The sequence below is a fragment of the Mytilus galloprovincialis genome, chromosome 1 (genome assembly GCF_965363235.1).
Source record: "Mytilus galloprovincialis chromosome 1, xbMytGall1.hap1.1, whole genome shotgun sequence".
Taxonomy (NCBI): domain Eukaryota; kingdom Metazoa; phylum Mollusca; class Bivalvia; order Mytilida; family Mytilidae; genus Mytilus; species Mytilus galloprovincialis.
The window spans coordinates 118,430,776-118,445,858 of NC_134838.1; the positions used below are offsets into that span (position 1 = coordinate 118,430,776).

Below are 15,083 nucleotides of genomic sequence, written 5' to 3' on the forward strand. Positions count from 1 at the left end.
GGTGTCATAATCTGTTGTTACAGGTAATCCATTTATTGGATGGGTCATTAATGATCATCAACATTAATTTATTCAAATAGAATTGGTCAGTCGGCATTTTGTCTATTTCATTTGAAGAAATGTTCATACGACAACAAAATTTGCAATGTTTACCGTTGTTGTATGAAGAAAGCGTAACTGACAGGAAGTTGCAAGAACAAAGGTTCCTGGTTCGATTCCCGTTCCGTGATGAAAATTTCAGGGACTGAATTTTCGGCTCTCCCTTTACACCATTTGCTAGTATGGTCTTAAGGAAAGGATGATAGTCTGTCGAAAGGGGACAATAAATCACTGACCCGTGTTAAGAGAGAGCCATATCTCTTACACGTTAAAGACACCCTTGTAGATTTCAAAAAAGAGTAGGCTAATGCCGCTATAAGGCAGCACTCGCACCCGCAAAGTGGAAAGGGATGAATATAAGTTACAGAACTTGTTTCCCAATCCACTATAAATAAATATGTTTAAACTAAGACAGGAAGTCGAAAACCATAATTAACTTGTTAAAAAACGTCACTGTCTTGTTTTCCGTAAAAAAATAGCAAATTCAGACGAAATTTGTCTTTAACTGCCCTCAGTTAGGATACGAAAATAACAAAACTGGCCTCCATTTTGGTGAGCACTTACTTCTTCAACGTACTGTGTATAATTCTCCAAAGGATGAGCACTCCCGAAAAAAGAAAGATAACTCAATTTTACTTTTTCATTTCATTGAGATACCTACTTTAGACATGTCTACATAATTCTGGCTTTAGAATTTAAATGTTTATGTCTTATGGGTTATGAAAAGATTTAAAGAGGGTCTTAGTAGCAGTATGGGTACAATGTAGGATGCCTTTTGTCATCTTTTTCTGTATTCTCTATTTTTAATACAAATTTTCACTATTCTATAAATTTAAACCCCTGTTATTTTATTTTCTTCATTCAATAACCCATTTTTTTCTATTTTTTTATTTTAATTTAAAGACATTTTCTTTATTCTGTAGCTCATACATGAACAGACATAAGCTAAATTATTTTCTTCTACATATGAAATAATGAAAAAGAAAATAAAGTACACATCATTGTTTAGTTGTATGTATATAAACCCAATAACTTACTTAGTATTACATGTTAAACGATGTACAGTGCAGACTGTTTGCATAAGAAATTAAAATTGAACATAGTTTTTGTAGAAGAAGTAAAGACTCTAGCTGGTACTAAAGTTTATTCAAAACTGGTGACAAAATATAGGAGCTGGCTATTTTTTTTGGCTCTAGAACAGCCCCTGAAATCTGCACATTTTTGATTGGCGTTCCTGTCAATTTAATACTTCCATGATCTACCATACTATCCCTATAGCTATACAATGAGTCTTTGACTATGTATATTAAGATATATATTATAGGGGAAGTAGATCTTGTGCTATGTGTAGAAAACAAGTCCTGATTATCCAATATGAGAATAAAAGTCAAATATGTGATTTTTTTGACAGCTCAGTTTTCTTTTATAGTGTACAACTTTAAAATATTTTTACAGAATTGTTATTTTAATTTTCAGAAATGGCAGTTTGAATTAAGTTTTACTGATAATTCCCATACAGGATGTATAAAAACTATTGCTGTATCAACCAAAGGTATTCTGGCATCAGGAGGCACAGATGAGAACATCAAGTTATTTAACTTAAAGAAAAGATCAGATTTGGGTTCTCTTGTTCATCATTCAGGTATGTATGGTTTCAATTTCCTCTCCTGGTTTTTATACGACCGCAAAATTTGAAAAATTTTTCGTCGTATATTGCTATCACGTTGGCGTCGGCGTCGTCGTTGTCGTCGTCGTCGTCGTCCGAATACTTTTAGTTTTCGCACTCTAACTTTAGTAAAAGTGAATAGAAATCTATGAAATTTTAACACAAGGTTTATGACCACAAAAGGAAGGTTGGGATTGATTTTGGGAGTTTTAGTCCCAACATTTTAGGAATTAGGGGCCAAAAAAGGGCCCAAATAAGCATTATTCTTGGTTTTCGCACAATAACTTTAGTTTAAGTAAATAGAAATCAATGAAATTTAAACACAATGTTTATGACCACAAAAGGAAGGTTGGTATTGATTTTGGGAGTTTAGGTCCCAACAGTTTAGGAATAAGGGGCCAAAAAGGGACCCAAATAAGCATTTTTTTTGGTTTTCGCACCATAACTTTAGTATAAGTAAATAGAAATCTATGAAATTTAAACACAAGGTTTATGACCATAAAAGGAAGGTTTGGTTTGATTTTGGGAGTTTTGGTCCCAACAGTTTAGGAATAAAGGGCCCAAAGGGTCCAGATTTAAACTTTGTTTGATTTTATCAAAAATTGAATAATTGGGGTTCTTTGATATGCCGAATCTAACTGTGTATGTAGATTCTTAATTTTTGGTCCCGTTTTCAAATTGGTCTACGTTAAGGTCCAAAGGGTCCAAAATTAAACTTAGTTTGATTTTAACAAAAATTGAATCCTTGGGGTTCTTTGATATACTGAATCTAAAAATGTACTTAGATTTTTTATTATTGGCCCAGTTTTCAAGTTGGTCCAAATCGGGGTCCAAAATTAAACTTTGTTTGATTTCATCAAAAATTGAATAATTGGGGTTCTTTGATATGCCAAATCTAACTGTGTATGTAGATTCTTAATTTTTGGTCCCGTTTTCAAATTGGTTTACATTAACGTCCAAAGGGTCCAAAATTAAACTAAGTTTGATTTTAACAAAAATTAAATTTTTAGGCTTATTTGATATGCTTTATCTAAATATGTACTTTGATTTTTGATTATGGGCCCAGTTTTCAAGTTGGTCCAAATCAGGATTCCATATCAAGTATTGTGCAATAGCAAGAAATTTTCAATTGCACAGTATTGCACAATAGCAAGAAATATCTAATTGCACAATATTGTGCAATAGCAATTAATTTTCAATTGGAGTTATCTTTCTTTGTATAGAATAGTAGTTGATAATATATGTTGGAAATTTACCAGACATGACTATGATGTCATTTTCTATTTTTATTTGCCAATAACTTTATGTAAATAACTTCATTGGAAATTTGCCAATATAAAATGTTGCTGATGAAGCTTTTTTTCCTTATCTTATCTAAAATGTTTTTAGATAATGTATGTTGGACATTTGCCAGACATGACTATGATGTCATTTTCTATTTTTATTTGCCAATAACTTTATGTAAATAACTTCATTGGAAATTTGCCAATATAAAATGTTGCTGATGAAGTTTTTTTTATTGTTTTATACAATAAACAATGTATATTCACTTTTACTACCAACCAATCTTTACCATTTAGTGATAACAAGCACTTTATTTTACATTTTAATATCTTATGATGTATTTAAAAGAGTAGTTATTGTTGCAAACTCCATTAGAAATTTGAATTGATATCAGTTTTGGAAAATGGGAAACGGGGATGTGAAAAAAAAGGGAGGGGGGTTTAAATTTTTCTCATTTCAGATTTCATAAATAAAAAGAAAATTTCTTCAAACATTTTTTTGAGAGGATTAATATTCAACAGCATAGTGAATTGCTCAAAGGCAAAAATAAACTTTAAAGTTCATTAGACCACATTCATTCTGTGTCAGAAACCTATGCTGTGTCAACTATTTAATTTTAGATTTAAAAAGTTTGAAGAAATCTTTAATTGATTTGTAAAATCTTGACATTTGTTTTGTGTAAAAAAAATACATATAATGTCAAAAATTTGATCACAATCCAAATTCAGAGCTGTATCACGCTTGAATGTTTTGTCCATACTTGCCCCAACTGTTCAGGGTTCGACCTCTGCGGTCGTATAAAGCTGCGCCCTGCGGAGCACCTGGTTATATTTAATTAGTTATTGTTATTTTTGAAACAGACACAAATTTAATTAAATAAGTCTCTCTTAATAATATCCTGCAAAGACAGCTGCCATATTTCTCATTCCATTCAGCTTCAGTATAAACACAATCCCATCTTCAACAAGTCAAAAGTATGAATAGAAAATTCTAATATGATGTGCTTCTTTCGCTTTGTGAACAAACCCATGCTCTAAATCGAATTAAATTTGTTTGCACATGTGTATATTGACTGCTTCAGAATAGTGAATTTGATCAAATTATCATGCACTTAATATATTTCCTTAACTTTAAAACACTTTCAAACTCTTAAATGGTGCACATGATGTTACTAATTCATTTATTATGACTGTAATGTGTTGCATTCTGAAATTGACATATTTGACCTAGATACGACAATTGTTTTTGCTGGCTGTTCAAACTCCTCCCTCTAAAAATCACAGTGCCAGTCGTTTGCTTCTTTACAAACAAAAAAGGGAGGTTCATGGAAGAGCCTACACAAACGCTTTTACACTTGTACTTATCAGACATAGAAATTAACTTTATTGTCCTATTCAGAATCAAAATAATTGATGCAAGCTATAGTTTATTGTAGTTTTAACATGGGTAGGCATTATATTTGTGTTATTTTAGCCCTCACTATCGCTGGGGCAAAAATAATCACGAATATAATGCCTAACCATGTTAAAACTACAATAAAGTTTAGCTTGTATCAATTATTTCTTAGATATGTGAATCAAATTTTTACAAGTATCAATGTATCCAATAAAAAGTTATGAATGTCTTATTCCAACTATGGTGCTTTAAAAATGTGAACATCAGAATAGTGCATGTGATGTAGAAAAGGACACTTTTTGTGCTCTTCAATTCAGCAAAATGTTGCAACCCACAAAATGGCATCAAACACAGAATTGAAATGTTTATTAAATGTATTTACAACTATCATATGAGATACTTGTATACAAAAAAAGAAACACTAACACTATTTTTAACAAACCATAGTTTGCATTTAATTCAAATTTAATTTTTAAGTTTCTTTGTCATTTTTTTTTTTTTAAGTTGATTTCTCAAGTTCATGGTCATAAAGTTTTATTACAGGACAAAATAAAGGTCTCAGATTTAAAATCTTACTTGAAATTAAAAAAAAAAACCAATTTTTTACAGATTTTTTTTTGTGAGTTGTCATAGAGTGTAAGGTTTTGGGAAATTGCAAAAAAATGTTCGGTTTTGTCTACCTGTATTTTACAATATTGAACGTGGAAATGACTTCCTCATATATGTGAAATAACTTAACATCTGGTATTAATTTATGTACTGCTATCTCATTCTAGGATCAGTTCTTGGAGTAGAATTCTATAAAGGTAACCATATGTTTACTGTAAGTGAAGATGGTTCTGTGGCAATCTGGAAACATTATACCTGGGAATGTCTCAAAACACTCCGAGGACACAAGTAAGTCCAGAATTTCTCAAAAAACAAAAACAAAAGGCACAGAAAAATAAGATAAGGTTAAAGGTTGAAAAAAGACTCCAACCTATCATGTCTCACATGGATATTATTACAGAAAGCAGTTTTCAAGTTCAAAGGTGATCTGTCACAATTCTTCACAAACAAAAATCACTGGTTCATCATATTTGGTACACAGTTTCATGTAGGTAAGCTGTAAACCATTAACAAAATTTATAGACATAGTCCCATTTCTAATGGTTCTTATGCTTGCTCAGGGCATCTATGATTTTGATTACATGTGTGTATACATAATAGTCTTGTCAAATGAAGTATTGCCAGCATTAAAGTTGGTGTAATGTTTTCATCTACTAGTACAGTATTTTACTGTCGCACAAATGGGAGAATTTTCCTATAGCTTCATTAAATTTAACACTTGCAGGGATCTCCATGGCCTGTTTAAAGATGGCGCCCCGCCATCGTTCAAATGTCTTGCACCATCGTCAAATGACTTGCGCCATCGTTAAATTGTCTTGCGCCATCGTTAAATTGTCTTCCTCCATCGTTCAAAACTGCATTGTTTTTTGCAGCCCGACGCCATTTTTTTTTATCAATTATAATCAAATGCATGTAATTGCATAACCCTTAGGCTTTTTATGTTATAATCCAATACAGTTCTCACGCCTGAGGGATATCCGGATTAAGATCGCTAATCACTTGTACCTGAGCTTGTACATGTAGATCAACAAACCAGACAGGAGAATACTATCTGAGGATAGACGATCCATTTGTCGAATTAATCTACTAAGTTTCAGCAAATGATTATGATAATTTAGATTAAATAAATAAATTAATAATCCAGTTACAAAGAAAACAGTTTAACAAGTCGAACATGTGCTTTATTTTGACTTACGCAATCAGCATTCCCCTTTTTTAAGAAGTACATAATAAGTCGCAAAACAGTAAATATTATTTCATTGCAAATAACTCGAGTACTGCAGAAACGATAATTTAGAATTACTTTAAATGTTTAAAAGTAAAAACTTAAATATTTCCTGTAAAGAAATATCGTATCGTAATTCCGAATTCATTTCGTATATTACAATCAAATTGATACATCCGCGTTTCCGGTTTCTATTCAGACTCGAAAGATGCATGTTGCTCAGTAAAGTCATTAAAAACCTTTTCATTAGTTAATGTTTGCTTTACAAATCTCTTTAACCTTTTACATAACCCGTACGAATCGTTTTGTTGTTGCTGCAAATCAGCCATACCGGTAATGGGTTCTGAATTTGAGAGTGTCCATGAAAAATAAGCTCCGCATCATATGATTTTTAACCCCCATAACAATTACCAAAAATACAAGAAATCTACATGGGGACCTTCATGACAGCTTTTGGTCATTCTCGACTAAGGGGGGACCATGAAGACTTGGCATTTGAATGGTTAAAAACGGCAATAAATGAAAATATTGATACTTCTAATTCTATAATTAAAATTCAAATAAATATAATTTAAATAAGCAATGATTTAGCATGTTCACCATTCCTTGTATGGAGGGATAAAATACTTCCGATCGCGCTACACTGTACAGCGTAGACACGGTTTGTAATGGTGAAAGTTCCTCCATCATTCAATTTTCATCCATGGAGATCCCTGACTTGTTGAAAGTTACGGTAAAATTTCAGGAATTTGGGATTCATTCTTTATTTGTTCATTCATTAAGTATGCTAACTGTTTTCTGTTTTTGTCAGTGAACTCTGAAATACTTTATATTAAATAACCTTTGAATTTCCATTATTTCAGATCAGGAGTTAATAGCATATCTGTACATCCTAGTGGTAAATTAGCCCTAACAGTATCCAAAGACAAGACATTGAAGACATGGAACCTTATTACTGGCAAATGTGCTTACACAACTAATCTCAAATCAGGTAATTTATATACACATGTAAAGAAAACATGTAGTGTTATCACTGGTTAGTTACTATTTCCAATTTAATCCAATATACTCAGAAAATTAGAGTTTAGAAATGTATTTACAAGTTAGATATGTTCAGATGGTATTCATTGTACAGTACAGATAGTAGAGCTACTTTACTATAGATAACCCTCATTTTGAAAGAGTAATTTTCCTGGCCCCATTTGTTTCCAGTCTACAATACATGTAAACGTAATACAGTCAACTATCGTTATCTCGAAGTTAACCCTCATTTTGAAAGAGTAATTTTCCTGGCCCCATTTGTTTCCAGTCTACAATACATGTAAACGTAATACAGTCAACTATCGTTATCTCGAAGTTTGTCCAACCTGAGAATAATTTCGAGATACTTGTAGTTCAATTCTAACTAAAACCAGAAGTTTGAAAGTCCAAGGGACACAACTCTTGCTTAGCTTGGTAATGCTAAAATAAATTTGGATCTATATTCTGATCTCAGATCGATGTATTTGTATGTTTTAGTCCTTTTATTATTATAATATTTGTTTTCACTTATTCTATTTTTCCCTGTAGCTTTTATCTAAGAGTGTAATTTCCAATCAATCTTGGTGTTATTAAGTCATTTAATATTCTGGGAAACAAGAGGTCATGCAGTGATATTGTTTACCTCAAATAACAGCCGAAATTCGGCCTTTTCCCCTAGAGAAAATTCCCAATTGCTAAAAAAAATGTCTTAAAATTCCTCCCAAAAAGGTCTTCATTTTCCCCAAACAGTGATGGCATTGGTAGTAATGTTTGTAAATATCGTATTCATGTTATTATTTTCTGATCAGAATCATCATGGTGTTTGTAACACAGGTGGTTTTCAATGCAGTAAGTACCATCATTACTTCTGTTTCTTTCTCCTCTCCCAAAAGTACCTTCTAGGTTGAAAATGTCTGACAACCAAAATATACATGAATTTGAAAAAACAGTGCAAAAAAACAGTAAAGGTCAGCAAAAAATCGGAGATGTGTTTAGAATAATATTTCCCAATTTCAATAAAAATATGCATTTTTCCCAATAAAAAACGGTACAGGTAGTTTTGAAAAAAGACAACAATATCACTGTAATGTGTCGACATAGGTGTATTAGTTCTAGATAAATAATGAATTTTAAGTGCTTTTGTTAACCTTGGGACTGCATATTTAGTTTGATTCAAAAGTAATTTTGACTCATTCAAGTTCGACACTTCAGGAGTCGAAATACATATATTATATGGAATAAAGTTCGGGACATTGAGAAAACTTTTCAACTCTCTGAAATTTTGTGTCAGCAAAAGTTAACTGTACTAGTTAAACATTGGCAGCCCCATGTGATATTTTAAATTGTATAGGTATGCAGGACCCATTAAAAAGGTTGTTTGATTGCTTATCATCCAGCGGCAAATATTTGATGCATGTCCAGATGGAAGCCAATTGAACAGAATGTTTATCACTGGTATATATGCGAATGTGATCTTATTTGAACACTAAAATTAGAAATAAATTTTTGTAGGATCTTTAAAGTCAATACATGAAAGAATAAAATTGACAATATTTAGATTGATATTCCTGAATTTTATGTAAGAATTTGTATTAAAGTGTTAATCATGCTCAAATAGTATTGAATGTTATGTTTTAAAATTCTTGTTTTTACTTTTGATTATTGACAGTTGCTGACTTGGTATTGTGGTCTACAGATGGAACATATTATGCAGTTGTATTTCAAACAAAGATAGATATTTATAAAGTAGAGGTGTGTATGTAAAAATGGATTCAGAATTATTTATAAGATACTTAGGTTCATAGATTTCTGAACAAACCTCCCTCAATAAGCAGATAACTAACAAGAATAATTAATGCTCCCACACACAATTGCTTCAAGTATTATGGATAAAGGGTTACTATGATGTAAGAAAGATAATAGAACTGGATTATAATTTACACAGTGCTTCAATTTATGATATGGATTCACAATGGGAAAGTTACAATAAGGCCACTAGTGTGTCCCTCTGACTTTGAAAATGACATTTTTTGGTATTTTATCCCAGTTATATATATAAACAAAAAAGAAGACGTGGTATGATTGTCAATGAGACAACTCTCCACAAGAGACCAAAATAACACAGAAATAAAAAACTATAGGTCAATGTATAGCTTTCAACAATGAGCAAAGCCCATACTGCATAGTCAGCTTTAAAAAGCCCAGAAATAACAATGTAAAACAATTTATGCTTATACTATTGTTCTTTTGGTTCACTACAAACAGCAAATCATTTAAATAAACATCACATTGAGGCAAAACAAATAAAACTTTAAGAAAAAAATATTATATTACATCCGATTTTTATTATAACAGTTTTATTATTTAGACAGCAACGATACATTGTACAATGACAACAGAAAGGAGACCCAATGATGTGGCATTCTTATCGGTAAGTACAGTACAAGAACTGTGATGGAAAATCTTACCTTTCATAGTTGTTAAAAGTTTGCATTTGATTCACAAAATATTTTTCAAGAAAGAGCTATAGAAAAATTGCTTTTTTATTTTGTCCTGTACAAAAGCATCATCAAGGGATTGGGCTGCATGAGGTGCACAAACTTCCATCAAACACTCTTGAGACTCTTAGACAAGTAAAATTGAGAATGGAAATGGGGAATATGTCAAAGAGACAACAACCCCACCAAAGAGCAGAAAACAAGTACCTAATATAAAAAAGAAGATGTGGTATGATTGCCAATGAGACAACTATCCACACAGACGTTAACAACTACAGGTCACCGTACGGCCTTCAACAATGAGCAAAGCCCATACCACATAGTCAGCTAAGGCCACCAAAGGGTCTTATGTGGATATATAAGCAATATATATTTATCATATTTTAAAGTATAAAAAATATTTTAGTACCAATGAAGAAAATATATATATTTTCTCTACTTTCAGGACACCATTTTGGTATATGGATGTGAAGGTGGAACAGTTAATTTCCATGATATAAATAATAACCAACAACTCCATCAAATAGACACAGAGACTAACAGGTGAGCTATACTGAATCCATTTTGTTAATGTCATCATTAGAAGCTTCAGTTTTGTCAAAAGTATACTTTTTTTTGCCTAAACATACTCTCTTAAAATTCCAAAATATGTCATTACAGCTGATTCCATCGTGTGTGTAGGTAAAGGATATATCTTTGGTTAGCTTACTTGCTAGCTGAACCATGAAGTCATTATAAGGTAATGTATACTACCCTCCTTTTAAAGTTGCCTAGTCCTACAGACAGATAGATTGGTTATCTGTCGGACTAGTCTTCTCTTAAAGGAGGGTAGTTTACATAACCTAATAATGACTTCCTGGTTCAGATAGCAAGCAAGCTAACCATAGATATTATACATTTATTTCCCTCGATTGAAGGAAATCTTCATATTTCCTGAAGTCAAGGGAAATGAATGTTTTATTCCACTATCTACATTTAAGTTATATTTCTGAAATGGAATATGAAAACAATGAAAATAGTACAACAATAAAAGATAACTGCAACTTTTTATTTCAGCAATAACAACAAAACAAAATAAAAAGTTATAACAAATACATGTATATGATTGCCATTTTATAAGTATGTGAATATTTTCGTATAGTGGAATAATACCTTTTATACCTACACACTCAATGCAATTGACTGTAAGTGTGAATTATTTTTATGTGTTTTCAGAATAAGAGGAATAACGTTGTTTACAGATGATGAATTATGTCAGTGTTTAATAACAGCATCCAGTGATGGTTATCTCAAACTGTATCAAGTACAACAGAATGAAGTAAGTTTGGTTTATTATAAGTGCTGTCAAATTGATTTTCTTTGTAATAAAGAGTACTTAAAGTGTTGTTCATTTATGACTTACTAAGTTGATCTTAGTTCACAACATTGTTATGGTAAGAAATAACATTTATGGGCTAAACATTATTTTTGGTAATTTAGGAACCGTTATAAATTTAAAAAGTGTGATTATAAGATAAGCTGGTTCAAATTTGTGTTGTAGGACCCATACCCATAACCAAGATGGATACTTAAATATTATAAAAAAAATTAGGTTAATTTGAAAGGAAGAGTTAATTGTAAGTCAATGGAAATTGGTATACAGTTTTATAAGCATAGGCATTTTAAATTTCCTGGGAGATTAATTGGTCCTGTACCATCAGTCATGGTTCATTGACTTTACATGTTTTTCATAGTTTACCATTTTAAATTCAACGTTTGCTTTGTACTATCAAAATAACAAAAAAGTGAGACATATCTCTGTGACAACAATTTATATATTTATTTGTACAATGTTTTTCAGGATTCCATTAGTACAACACTTCTTACAGAACATGATTCTAAATTTAGGTTGACTTGTATATCTGTGTACTTACCAACAGCATCTACAGACAAAACGGGCAATAAAGCAATTACAGAGGAGGTGATGGAAGATGTTGATTCTAAGGACGATAACTCAGATCAAGAAACATTAAAAACAGAAACTCCTAAAAAAACAAAGAAAAATGACAAAAGGAAGAAATTACAGAAAAAAAAGTCAGAAATGGAATTTGTAACTGTTGATAAATCGAAAGAAGCTAAAATTAAGGCAAAGAAAAGAAAAACGATGATGAAAAAACAAAATACTAAAAAATTAAAGATATGAAGCATTTTATTTGTTATTTCTTTTTTTGTTAATTTTTTTTATTTGATCGGCATTCATGCTTGTCACCACAGAAATGGTCAAAGTTCATGAAGTTTAGACTTTTACTTCAAGTCAAAACAGCAAGTGGACTAAGTTAATTGTTATTATTTTTCTAAAATTTGTCTCATTGATTGGAATATAACCTGGACAGTGGCCTTCTTATGAGTTTCTAGTTTCAAGATGGATGGATAATGTGGACCAACAAACAATGACCATTTCTATCAACAGGAATAAGTTTTATTATTATACCCCCACTTTAAAAAAGTGGGAGTATACTGCTTTACTCTGTCTGTCCATCCCATAAATATTTTTCGTCGTATTTTCTCAGGATCTTCATAAAATAAAATTTGAAATTTTGTTTCATGCTTTATATAAGTCAGCTATACAGTGTGATGTGTTTTCGGATTCATCACTCAGCAACTACCTGTTTATCGAACACTTACAGAGTGTGGCCATAAGTATTCGTCACATGAATTTTTTCACTATATATTGTATATAAAACAACATTTTTTCAAAAAAAATATTTTGGGGTCATTTTTGGTTTGATTTTAAGCGACTTGGTACCAATAGAAGCAGAAATGTCACAGATTTATTTGTTTATTTGGTTATATTCTTTTTGTGGATCATTTTCATTTTTTCACAAGATAAACAAATATTATTTTCTGTTCAAAAATTCGCTATATATTCAACCAAATTAGGTTATGAAAATTTATTGTATGTGTTTAAATCAAGAGAAAACAAAAGCACCTGAAGACAAAACTATTATCAAATAATCAAACATACTTTGGACAATTCTACGTCTTTTAAGGCCTTGATGATAAAAATCCAACCATAAATGCCCTTAAAATATTTTTTTGACAAAATGTGTTTTTAAATGAAATAATAGCAAAAAAATGCAGGTGACGAATACTTTTGGTACATCATTTTACACATCACATCCAAGTTAAAAATTTTTGTCACATTTTTCTCAGGAACTACATTACAAGGATTTCTGAAATTTAGTTTCAGGGTATAAGTCAGCTATACTGTGTGATGCTTTTTCAGATTCATCACTCAACAACTTCCTGTTTACTGGGCCAGGGTATCATATGTGTGCCGTAGCTCACAGTTTCACTTGTTGAGTAAGCTATATGGTAAAACACAACCAGATGCTCCGCAGGGCGCAGCTTTATACGACCGCATAGGTTGAACCCTGAACGGTTGGGGCAAGTATGGACACAACATTCAAGCTGGATTCAGCTCTAAATTTGGATTGTGATTAAATAGTTGACACAGCATAGGTTTTGGACACAGAATGAATGTGGTCTAATGAACTTAAAATATTTTTTTTGTCTTTGAGCAATCACTATGCTGTTGAATATTAATCCTCTCAAAAAAATGTTTGAAGAAATTTTCTTTTTATTTATGAAATCTGAAATGAGAAAAATTACCCCCCCACCATTTTTTTTTTACCATCCCCCTTTCCCTTTTTTCAAAACTGATCTCAATTCAAATTTCTAATGGATTTTGCAACAATAACTACTCATTTAAATACATCATAAAATATTAAAATGTAACAAAAAGTGTTTGTTATCACTGAATGGTAAAGAGCAAGGCTTCCAAAACGGTCATATATTCCGGACAATTGTATAATGTCCGGTAAAAGTCCGGCTGGGAAAAGCATGAAACGGTCTTTTACTTTTTAGATATCAAGGTTTTTTCGGTCATTTTTACATAATTCACGATCTTTTTGACCCAATATTTTGCCTTTAACAGCCACACATTTCCGGTCATAAAAGTGACATGATGATTAATTACTATCAAAACAACCCCTACTTCAATACTTTCTAATTTTAATCAAGGCTAATTAGTTGTTGGACAGCTTAAATCGGTGAAGCCTGAAATCTGTGGGTTCGAATACTACTAGTAGCAGGTGCATTAAAGTAAAATTGTCCAGGATTGTTAGTTTTTCAACCGAAGGTTGGGGGTTTCTTTAGGGGCACTCACGCTGTAAACACTGTGGTTGTGGGGTCGAATACTACTAGTAGCAGGTGCATTAAACTTAAATTGTCCAGGATTGTTAGTTTTTCAACCGAAGGTTGGGGGTTTCTTTAGGGGCACTCGCGCTGTAAACACTGTGGTTGTGGGTTCGAATACTACTAGTAGCAGGTGCATTAAACTTAAATTGTCCAGGATTGTTAGTTTTTCAACCGAAGGTTGGGGGTTTCTTTAGGGGCACTCGCGCTGTAAACACTGTGGTTGTGGGTTCGAATACTACTAGTAGCAGGTGCATTAAACTTAAATTGTCCAGGATTGTTAGTTTTTCAACTGAAGGTTGGGGGTTTCTTTAGGGGCACTCGCGCTGTAAACACTGTGGTTGTGGGTTCGAATACTACTAGTAGCAGGTGCATTAAACTTAAATTGTCCAGGATTGTTAGTTTTTCAACTGAAGGTTGGGGGTTTCTTTAGGGGCACTCGCGCTGTAAACACTGTGGTTGTGGGTTCGAATACTACTAGTAGCAGGTGCATTAAACTTAAATTGTCCAGGATTGTTAGTTTTTCAACCAAAGGTTGGGGGTTTCTTTAGGGGCACTCACGCTTCCTCCACCAATAAAGACCAATCTCATGAAATAGCACAATAGTGCAAAAGTGTGTTAAACACCAGTAGATCAATCAATCAGAAGTTTTTTTTTATTTGGTTTGTTTCTCAGATACTTTCAGCAAAAGATTAGCTGTATTTGGGATAGGATTGTAAGAGTTACATGTCTGTCTGGCAGGTTCTGTTTATCAGATATCAAAAGTAATAGGTCAAGGTCTAATACCACCATTGATCTTCCCCTATTAGTCTTTGTTCAATTTGCACTTTCAAAAAATTGTGCAGAATTTATCTTAATTTCAAATAAAGAAAAACTTGGCATGAGTAAAGTTTTATCCTGTCCAAGTACTATAGAAAAAAAATTCACATAACATTTCATTGCATATAAGAAAATAACCATCACTGGAAGTTAACCAATCAAATTTTTCACCTCTTTCTTTTTGTGTGTGTAAGCTTTAATTACCATGTAACCTCAAGTTTCCAAAATATTC

General features: G+C 32.0%; 1 protein-coding gene across 1 annotated transcript in view; it reads left to right on the plus strand.

Annotated features, from left to right (window-relative positions):
* The window catches only part of LOC143054407 (p21-activated protein kinase-interacting protein 1-like), a 13,123-nt gene extending 1,140 nt beyond the window's left edge, over positions 1 to 11,983 (plus strand). The window contains exons 2-9 of the mRNA XM_076227424.1: positions 1,576 to 1,741; positions 5,221 to 5,341; positions 7,142 to 7,269; positions 8,968 to 9,050; positions 9,667 to 9,729; positions 10,242 to 10,339; positions 11,012 to 11,114; positions 11,637 to 11,983. Of these exons, the coding sequence (XP_076083539.1) occupies positions 1,576 to 1,741; positions 5,221 to 5,341; positions 7,142 to 7,269; positions 8,968 to 9,050; positions 9,667 to 9,729; positions 10,242 to 10,339; positions 11,012 to 11,114; positions 11,637 to 11,978 (1,104 nt within the window). The 3' untranslated portion in view covers positions 11,979 to 11,983. The remainder of the gene's footprint in view (positions 1 to 1,575; positions 1,742 to 5,220; positions 5,342 to 7,141; positions 7,270 to 8,967; positions 9,051 to 9,666; positions 9,730 to 10,241; positions 10,340 to 11,011; positions 11,115 to 11,636) is intronic.
* The last annotated feature ends 3,100 nt before the right edge of the window (positions 11,984 to 15,083 follow it).